Genomic DNA, 10,666 nt, shown 5'->3' with positions numbered 1-10,666 from the left:
ATTCAACTTTACTACCTTCCATATTATGATTTTACATGCAAAACAGTCATGTATGCTGACAGCAGCGGGGCCTTGACGCACACCATGGACACATGCAGTTGGCCCCCTGTGGCCATCATGTTTGACCACCATACTGCGAGCTGTTTAACTTTGGCCCCTTTCACACACGCACTCCACTCCTGAACATTTCCTGACATTTTCCGGGTGGGCTGCATGCAAATTTTTGACCCTGACTTTGTCCTGCTAGCTTCTACCTTACAGGGGGGTCATGGTTAGGGGGAGAGCATATGCTCTGCTAGCTCCAGCTTGCTAGGTATGGTTGGTAAATAAATGTCTCTTAGGTCACTATCACCAAATGAGGTAACACAATGGTGATAGAGCCTATGGCCCACTGATGAAAGCCTTTGCATTTGCAGTATTACAGACTGGATGTCTGTGGCGACATTCGCGGAAAAAATCACAAGCGGCGCCCAGTTAGATGACGCGTTTTCCATCACTCAGCAGTGGTTGGTCTGCCAGAGAGGGTCGCGGAGCTACGTGGCTGCACTTCTGGTTTCTGTAAGCATTGCGAGGAAACAGTAATCTACTATGGCTGAAAAAACAAGGAAAAGATCGATGACTACAGATACAACTTCAAAAATAAGTGAAAATCCAAAGAAAAACAAACTAATTCGATGCTCAGATTAAGTCAAACAGTTTACCAACAACAGCGAGTAAAATCAAGAGTTAGAACCATGACGAAGGGAGCCAGCTGTAGACGACTGGTTAAACTGTGAAGAGGGCTATATGAGTAGTTGATTATTATAAATGGGAGGTAATCAAGAGGTTTAAAATGGAAGGTTGTCAACATTGTATTGTTAAATAGTATATTTCTGTAATCTTTTTACTTAAAGCTCCTGTGAGGAACTTTCAGATTGTGCTGATTTTGGCGCCCCCTTTGGACAAAGCCGTACCTCTTATCTCTTTGCTGATTTTGTCCTGTACATGCTTAAGTGTTGGTTTTTAACAACAAATCTCATCCTGCTTTCTTTTACTGGCACTCACTTTAAACTTTTGCTCTGGAAAATGTAAACAAAGGCAGCGTGCAGTTAACCGCTTCGTCTGACATCTACCCCCCGCCAGCAGTCCAGGCATTAAAAATAACTGTATAAAAATAATCAGTCTTGTCGCTGATGCTCTGGTTTGCTTTTGTAGCTCATAAAGAGGTATCACAATCAATTTCAGTCTGTTTCATAACCATCAAAAAACTCCTCACAGGAGCTTTAAGTTTACATTTTTGGTAACCAAAAACATTAGTAGCTTAGTGCTTTGAAACACACAACTCAAAGCATTTTTAAACAGATATCACTTAATGTTTTTCTTATTACCCCAAAATGTATGGCTAATATATCACTGTACATGGCTAGTTTTGTTTCATGGAGGCATCCAGTACTCTCAATCCACACAGAAATCATCATTTAGCCTTTCAAAATCTAACTTTTATGGTAAACCTGGTGTGCCATAAAAGTGCATGCCTTTGAGTATATCAGTGTTCATCCCTTAGCAGTAAATAAAGCATTGTAAACTCGGTCTTAACTAACCACGTCAAAAATACTGCTTGCATTTTAATACATGAATAATACTGACACACTAACAGGGGCTTATCTGCTTCATGAGTGACTTGACTATCGATCCTTGTGGTGCAGAGGTCATCCACAGCTGCCCTACATCAGCTGGTCCTGGTCTGCCCTCTCCAGCTGCATCCAAGTTTCCTTGTTCCCGTGCATGTTTTGAACTCTTTTCCTTATCTTCTTTCTCTCATTTTATTCACTTAATTTCTGATGGGGTTTGACCAATGTTTCTTCAAGATGGTTCGTTGGTGTTGAATATCTTGAGTTGGTGTTTCCGCATACAGTTTATCCTTTGAGTATTAGATGGGTATTGGTTTAACAAAAGCATGTTTAGCCTTCTAAACTTGCTCTTGATTGTCTGCAACAGTCCCTCTTTCTTTGCCCATAACACGTCAGAGGTCAGAAGGGGTCATCTCTTTACCATCATCTTGTCCGTGTTAACAATAAGCAGTATATAGAGCTGACAGACTAAGCTGTGTCTCAGCCCACAACAACATTAAAGCACTGAAACATCAATAGCATTGATCCAACACTGACAGGGGCTGACCTGCTGAGCGAGTACTTTCATAGTGAATACTGTGAGTACATTTTGATGCTAATACATATGTTCTTTAAGGTTTGTAATGCAGGACTTTCAATTGTAGTTGAGTATATTTGTGCAGTACTTTTACTTCAGTTTTTAATGATCTGAATACTTCCTCTATCATTCAGTATGTGTGCTAATTAGAGGAGCTGCTCGTGGGCATGTAACATGTAAACTACACACAGAAAGGCCCACATCGTCCAAAACCAGGAACTTTCTAGCTCTAGCTCTTGGAATTAAACTTATTTATCCTTCAGTTATTCATTTGTATTGTATTTTGAAAATTAGCTCGAGTAATGATGTTTTTAATGAATGTTTTTTTATAGACTGAATTTCAGCACTTGCAAAAGTCAGACGCTAGATGATAAAGCAGTAATGATTCAATTGGAAAAAAAAAAAATGGAATGCATGAAACTTATATACAGCATGCAAATTATTTAAACTAGTTCAATTGTAATAGTGCTCCCTCCTATAATGTAATGTATTAAAGTTTTCTATTAATAAACAACCTAATAATAAAGGGAAATAAATCGTAAGTTGAAGTACTGTGTCGGAAAATTGTTGAAATTGATCCGAAATAGGGAAAACTTTTGGTTCAGTGGGAGACAGTTTGTCTGAACTCTCTGTCATATTGTAATTATATTTTTTCTCACGTGTTGCTCAGTTTTATTTCAGAGAGTGGGGTGCTGGGATATGTACTGTATGTAGGTTCAAATAGTTACTTCAATTTCACAACTGTGGGACTCGGAATATTGCCACAAATAACCAGAAAACCCTCAGCTTCTCTTGACATTTTAAGACGTTGGAGCCAGAATAATTCAAATACCATATTCAACAAACATCTGTGCACTAATAAATCCTTAAATATGGTGTCACATTTAACTTGATTTAGTAAAAGAAAGCCCAATAATTTAATAGAACCACCAGCAGAGGGAGACAAAGACTGTAGCTTTTCAGAAGCTGCTTCACAGAATGGATCAGTTGCGACGTGTAGAGATGTCACTGAAACACAAATTACCAGAAACTTAAGGACATATCTTTTTCAAAATATGGAATTTTATACTTGCCAAAAAGCTGCAGTAAGTTTAAATTCGCTAAGATGAGCCACTATTTAACAACTTAGTCAACTTGAATTATACCGAATCCTTCACAGCATTTACACCTTTCCTCCAGCAGGGGGTGACGGACATCTGAGCATCCCATTGGAGCATCCTTACATCACCAACCACTGAAGGTTTCAGGCCATTATGTTCATTAACAAGTAGTCGGATTTTAGGTACCCTTGCATTGGCTTTACTTTAAGAGGCTGCATCCATATCTTAGAGTTTAAGATGTAACCAAACAAGACAGCTGCTGGTTTAGTTATTATTGAAGCTAATCAAAAATAGGTCAAGCCTCCAAATTAACAGGAATCCTCAATTTTTTAAATTAAAAATATATAGAAATTAACACAATGACTGTATTGTGGATTAAACTTGCACATAGAACTTTACAAATCAAAACATATAAAAGACAGTCTCAACAGGAGGCGAGATTTTGTGTTTACATGATTTTTATTTGTTTTAGTACAACAGTTCAAGTCAACTAGCCACTGTATCTATTGAGATGCCAAAGTGTATTGCTCTTTTGCATTCCATGTGTAGACCCCTGTTCACTGATGTTCAAGATGGCAACCATTCACATGTCAAACATGTTAATTCACAGCTATACAGCAAGAAGTCATGTGCTTTGACGACAACTCCATATTTTTACAAAAGCAAAGAATCAGCAGCGGCACGAAACATGTGTAGGAGCAAAAACTAGCAGAATCTGGGTAGCAAAGCCACACTAAACACCTGCATGTATAACAGCCAACGCCTTGATCGAATCTTGTGCTACTTTTTTTTTTTAATATACAGTTAAGTGCCGAGAACGGGTGTGGTTCACAGGAACGGTTTCAAAACGCACTATGAAATAGGCAGGGATAAAAGACCTATGCATAGAAACATGCTTCCTCAAAAAGGATAAGTACACACTGCTAATTTCAAAAAGGGCAGAAGCTGCACTGACAAGCTACATATCAAATGGATTAGACTCAACAAGTGGGGGAAACGATCCACATGTAAAACCAGCGCAAGTACACTTATAGCAGGAGAATTGAAAAATTCACAAAGTGGAACTTGTATTTCAAAAAGGTGGGTAGTGAACACAACAAAAATACTGGCCAAACAAAAAATAAATCAATCTTTGGATACGTAAAAAACCCTGTACAATCCCCCCTTTGTAACTTTCAGTCTTCCGAAGTTCCCTCTTTGGTTTCCTTGTTCTTTCGGACCTCCTCCAACTTCTTGTCCTATGAAAAAGGCAAAAAAATAAAGGGTTAACTTCCAACATCCTGCTGGGGAAAAACATGGAAATTCATCAATTTCATCTGCAAAACTAACCTTCTCCTTGAATTTCTCATTCATGGCTGCCATAAGTGCTGTACGGTTCTCTTTGTTGGCCTCCATCTTTTGATTGAGCTTCTCCTCTGCCATCTTGCTGAAGTTGTTGTTCTCCTCCATAGCTTTCTGCAGCACCTCCTTTTCATGCTCACGCTTCTCAGCTAAGTGCTTCAGAACCTCGGCCTCATGGTTCTGAAAAAGGACGGTTAAAAAACACAAAAGTTTAGCTCCGGGTCATCACACAAATTCATAACTAAAAAGGTGCAGGTTTCAAATTTACATCAGTTTTAAAAAAGTTAAAAAAAACAAGTTTTAAAGTTTGTCTGCAAGTTTTAATTTTTACTCAACAAATTTCTACCTTGCGTCTTTCTTCTGCAGCATCCAGCTTCCTCTGAATCTCCTCCAGTGACACATCCTTCTTCTTGGGAGGAGACAGGGGGAAGTCGCCCTTGTTATCTGGGGCAGGAGAGGCAAGGATGACCTCAAAGGCTTGGCCTGAGGCACGCTTGTCGAGCTCCTTGACATGGATATCTGAACAAAAAAAAAAAAGAGGATTCATTAAATCACACTGAATCATTATCAATCAGTAAATTACATTAAAATCCATACTTTAAAATAATATTCACCTTCAGAGGCTGCCATTTTAAGAGTGCGCTGCAGGTCAATTTACCTGGAGGAGAAACAAAAAAAAAGGTCAGATTGTTCACCATCAATTCGGCAGATGGCTCTAAAATAAGTGACCTCTAGCGGATGCTTTATCCCATTTCCATCTTAATAAGCTCAGCTAAAAACAGGGCACATTGCTAACACCTTGTGGCCATTTTCAGTACTGCAAGCAACCACCGCCCATCAATCCAAACAAAACGGCTCTGGCATCAATGACACCCCATTGTTAACTCATAACCTGTGGTTTTAATGACCTTCACATCAAACACAGCACCTGAACCGCTTCAACAAACAGCAGAGAGGAGAGGGTATTAAAAAGGCCCATCATCTGCCTCGTTAATTGTTAATCAACGACACAAGCCACATTTTGTTGAGACAAAGGCTGTGATCAGGGTGGGTACGGCTGGCAGTGCCAGGTGCAGACACAAGTCCACATTTGGGCCGTTTACCATTTGCCAAAAGACATTGAGATAAGATTAGTGAGAAATGAAGCATATCCGGAGGAAAAAGATCATCAGGGAGCACCTGTTCCTTGCAGCATGTGTTTGAGCCGCAGGAGGGAGAGGAGGAGGGAGGAGGGCGACATAAGTGTAAAACAACAGCCGACTTAACACGCAAGGCGAGCGTTAATACCTGGATCTGTGTGTTCAAATGTAATGTTAAATGTAATATAATTTGTAATACAATTAAGAAATTGTTGGAGAAATTTCAGCCCTCATGTCATCTGGTCAAGTGGTTCATGTTAGTCAACTGAATCAGGCGGTTATTGGGTGGATAGAGAGGACGAGACCACTCCCGAATTATTTCACAAAGGCAACCAACTTGCCTAATGTAGCAATCTGTTATTTTCTCTTTTCCCGAATATTGCCCAAAAATACCCGTAATTTTGAATGGGATTTGGTTTGTGCCCACAACTTGCCCTACCAAATTTACACCCACGGTTGGAATTTTGTGAACTGCTGACTGACTTCGCCTTAACAATGTCCTCGCTGACAATATCTCCTTCATTAAAATTCAGTTTTCAGTCAGCTTTCTTGTGCCGTTGGCTCAAGCAGCATCAAACAAAGGCGCTTTTGACAGCAACGTGTCGGGTAGCTGCAAACAAAGACGAGCTTACGGTGGGTTATTCAAAAAAAAAAAAAGTCTAGTAATATAGGCTACAGCTTTGTTCACACATTGACAGATACAAAGGAATCGACAAAAAATGTCTCTGCAACCCACAAATTCAAAGATATGAAAGATCCCTCGCCTGTCTCTGTCGGTGCCAACTGTGCCAGTGTCTCCCACAATACAATAGGCTAACAGCCCGCCAACCAACCGCCACAAAGAGCAAGAACAACCGTCGTTTCAGTCAACATTTTCCGTTGAAATCAGCACAAACGGACACGAATGCCTCACGAGGAAGCAAATATCCAGCAACAACATGTCAGTTAACTCACGTGCCACGCGAACAGAGGCAACATTCACAACAAAAAGGACCAATTAAAAACCCACAGATTCCGTTAAAATATTAAACTTTGCCTTACCTATTTGTCTTACAACGTTGTTAATTAATCTATTTACGTACTCACAGTCAAAAAATATAGTATTCCTGTGGGTTTTTTTCGCGTTTAAAAGATGCTGTCTGTCACACCCACCTTTCACGAGCTGTGGATGCTCTGCTCCGCTCTCACAGAATCTGCCGCGAGCCCTGTGAGCACGAGCGTACCAAGCGCACACATAAATGTACCAAAGCGAGTGTCGTCACACCAAATGCTGCCAATCATTGGTTGGTTCCCACTCCCAACTGCATCTGGGATTTGTAGTTTTTTGCTATTTTACGTTAAGACAATCGGCTTCAACTATTCCACCTGTTAAAAATGAATTGATAAAATAAATTATCTCGATAAAAAGCGATCTAGATGAGGTACACTACATAGTAATATATTGGAAAGCAGTCTATAAACACAGTATGGCTATTTTTTTGGGGGGGGGCTTTTCTTTCTTATAGTGATTGATCTCCATTGATCTATCAAGTTTTTTGGAAGGTTAACTGTCACATGGTTTTCATTAGGCATTAACATTACAACATTTTGTGGAATTATAACTAGTTAGAAAGCTAATCATTGTTGAACTTGCAAGTTGGAAACGTCTTTTAAAATATGTTCTTGTATAATCATAGATTGTGGGCTTTTCTTTAAAAATACAAGGAGTTTATGCGCTTTAAAAATTCTAAAATTTACTGGTATTATTAGAGTAGGAATGCACGAAATTGGATTTTTTGCCGATATCCGATTTGCCGATATTTTCCAACCCTTTTTGCCGATTTAAATATCGATATATTAGGCCCATGTTTTTTCCACCTAATTGCAGAGAACATCAAGTCTACCGTGCAGTGGAATTGATATCATGCCTACTCTTGTAGTGGCCCACTGGCAGATTCTTGAGACCGGCGATTAAATTTGTATCGTGAATGAATGAGATTTGGCCTCTCCTTGCGTAACCGATGCTGAGCACAACCTTGCTGTCCATTTCAGAAACTTGCCATACCATACGGCAGACTTCTTGCACCAATCTGTACGTTTGACGGAAGGACGATCGGAGAGCGCAGTGCGCGCACACACTGGCTCAGAGTTAATGTCGTAGCATTACGTCAAGCTTTTTAGGGAATCATCGAACATCAGGCATAATGGTTTTATCGGCGGAAAATATTGGCAGAAAAATGGCATATCTGCCGATGCCGATAATATTGTGCATCCCTAAATTAAAGTAATACATTTTTTTGTGGAAAACAATGTCTGAAGCAAAAAATAATTCTAAACAGAATAGTTTAATGTAAAGCAGAACTACAGAAACTTTTAAAAGTAAAATTGCAGGAAAACTACAAATTCCACAACTACAAATTGCGACAACTCAACCAATCATGTCTTTGCTGTAAGCCCCACAAAGTTCCTGGACTTCATGGAAAGTCCTGACACTGAGCAGGGACTTTTTGGTGTGTCAAATAATGTCTCCAGAACTTAATTTAGACCATGATCCATGTTGTTAAAAGTTCCTCCAGAGATTCCTTGTCCCTCTGGAAAGTCCCACAGTGGAAATGCTGCTATATTTTTGGTGCGTTTGAGATCTTTTTCCTGGTAAATAATGGATTTAGATTTAGGGCATAGATGTTTGAGTGGACAATGGAAAGAGACAGCAAGACTGGAAAATACTACTCATGAGACAGAACATATCCTAGCCCCCATATCAACAAGCATCCGCCAAGTGTCTTTTATACCACCTAGCTCTGACTGTGCCCTCTGACCCCTTTGGGGACATGATAAATAAGATAAGACAAAGATTATCTTATATTGAATTATATTTAACTTGATTTAAAAGAATAATTACATGCTGTTGTGTTTAAGCCTCCCCTTTCAGAACAGTGTTTGAGGCATGCAGACAGCAGAAGGCCTGAAAGCAAGGAGTCCTTCAGGAATCAATGAAGCAGTCTGCTGCAGCTCACTGTTCCTTTTCTGCTGATACACACCCAAAGCATCTGCACACACACAGCTTTAACATTGTAGGTTAACAGAGCTGAATTAGCAATAATGATTGGTGCATGATTCAAAGACTGTACTGCTGCATTTAGAACAATATGCTGAGCCAGGCCAATGTTTCTACTCTAGGAAGGAGGCAAGTTGTACAACTCAGTCCATCAGAAGTCTTTCACCTTGACTGTTAAGTGGGGAGAAGGCTACAATAAAAAGATGTTTAGGAGCTTTGAAAATGTGGCTTGGTAATTAGTAATAAATGCATATGCTATCCAAGGTCATAGTCGCATTAAGCATTAACAAAAACCTAAATATTTAATATACTATTAAAATTTCCAGCTCAAACACAGCTCATTTTATGACCATTCTCAAGGCTGTGGAGGCGTGGCACATATTGTGTTTGACATCTTCTGGTCTCCACATACAACAGACCATCAGTGTAGTGAAGCCCTTAATGTTTAAACCCTCAGAATCAGAAGCCCTGCCTTCTGAAAATTATTCATTTGAACTGGTCCCTGAATGATGTTACAAAATGTTTTGCTACTCACATCACACTTGCAGTGTTAGCTTGGATGACCCATTTGTTCTCAAAGCTATGAATGCAATGCTAAATGATTAAGCATTAGCTTGTGCTATATTATTACAGTATCAGGGAACTCAACTCCATCTGCCAATCCTCAACAGCCGCCACCTAATATAGCTCATCAACAGCCTGCACTAAACTCGCTGCCAAAAATAGACAAGCGTGGACAAAACTCCAGACTGTCAGTAGCTGAGTAGCTGCAATATCAGCTATTCTGTTCTGATACTGTGTTTTCTTCCCAATACTATGGTAATTCCAATACCTGCATTTAGGTATCGACCGACACAACCGTTGGAGGCCTATCATTACTAACCCTGTGGTAACATCCATCAGAACAGAAGTTTTAGTTACTGTATTGTACACGTCCTGGTTTTACTGAATTTTCCTGCATAAAATATTGACAAATTGATGACATTTTGCAAACTCTGACTCTTAGCACCACAAATTACTTGAAATCAGTTTGGTCTTAATTGCATTTAAACAGTAGTTGCCAGTGTCAGTCATAATAGATCCATGATGGCAGCACAGAGCAACTGTCTGTGTAGGCTAGGCTGTTTTGAAGCACTGAAGAGTTGATTTGTTGTGGAACAAGTTGGGAGGTGTTTCCGATACATACCTCTTGCAATTTTGATAGCATATATCTGAGCATAACTATGCCCAATTCAAACCCAATAGCAGGAGAGTTTGCAGAAGCTTATTTAGCATTTGGATTGAACTAATTTCTGATATGTTTTAGATGCTTAGTAATATAACATATTACATGCGCAGAACATTGCACTATGCGCAGAACATTGCACTGGCATAGCTTCATTTACAAATCCATGTTCGGACTGTTGCCCACTTACTTATCCAGCTACATCTCGCATAAACAATGCTGCTACAGCTTATGCTCCCAGGGTTTCATTACTTTGTCCACCCCATCAGTCTGTACTGAATTTGCTAAAAAGGCCTTTTCTTACTCTGCCCCATCAACCAGGAACACACTACAGCAGAACATTACAAAATACTTTTAAAAAATATGAAGAGCACATCTATGGGAAAACTGCTCATGTACCATGTAACTTTATTTGACTCTTCTGCGCTCATCACTTTAATGATTTTAGTATTGCTTGTATCTCTGTATCCTTGTATTGATTATTGATTATTGTTGAGCAATGATTACTGTCTGTCTGTAACTCTGTGTGTTGCTGCTGTCCAAGCAGGTCTCTCTTGGGAATGAGACCTCAATGAGATTACCTGTTAAAAAAAAGGCTAAATAATAAATAAATAGATAAGACCCTGAGTTACATAGG

The 10,666-nt window shown here is 39.5% G+C and overlaps 1 protein-coding gene across 1 annotated transcript; it reads right to left on the bottom strand.

Annotated features, from left to right (window-relative positions):
* Positions 1-3,727: 3,727 nt before the first annotated feature.
* stmn1a (stathmin 1a) lies at positions 3,728-6,976 on the bottom strand. The gene is made up of 5 exons (XM_069681787.1): positions 6,920-6,976; positions 5,243-5,286; positions 4,975-5,147; positions 4,617-4,808; positions 3,728-4,525 (listed from the first exon to the last, which is right to left on the bottom strand). The coding sequence occupies exons 2-5, from the start codon at positions 5,256-5,258 to the stop codon at positions 4,463-4,465; spliced, it is 444 nt and encodes a 147-aa protein (XP_069537888.1). The 5' UTR covers positions 5,259-5,286; positions 6,920-6,976; the 3' UTR covers positions 3,728-4,462.
* Positions 6,977-10,666: the final 3,690 nt, after the last annotated feature.

The sequence above is a fragment of the Semicossyphus pulcher genome, unplaced genomic scaffold (assembly GCF_022749685.1).
Source record: "Semicossyphus pulcher isolate SPU_LCO1_2020_fin unplaced genomic scaffold, fSemPul1.0.p SCAF_5, whole genome shotgun sequence".
Classification (NCBI taxonomy): Eukaryota; Metazoa; Chordata; class Actinopteri; order Labriformes; family Labridae; genus Semicossyphus; species Semicossyphus pulcher.
Note: the sequence above shows the minus strand (reverse complement) of the source record. Positions and strands in the feature narration are given on the sequence as shown.

What these genes read in the sequence shown, in the direction of transcription:
- stmn1a (XM_069681787.1), bottom strand. An exon ending in CTGCAGAAGAAAGACGCAAG is followed by an intron (nt 4,809 to 4,974) that starts GTAGAAATTTGT and finishes GTCCTTTTTCAG; the next exon opens with AACCATGAGGCCGAGGTTCT. An exon ending in ATGAGAAATTCAAGGAGAAG is followed by an intron (nt 4,526 to 4,616) that starts GTTAGTTTTGCA and finishes CCTTTTTCATAG; the next exon opens with GACAAGAAGTTGGAGGAGGT.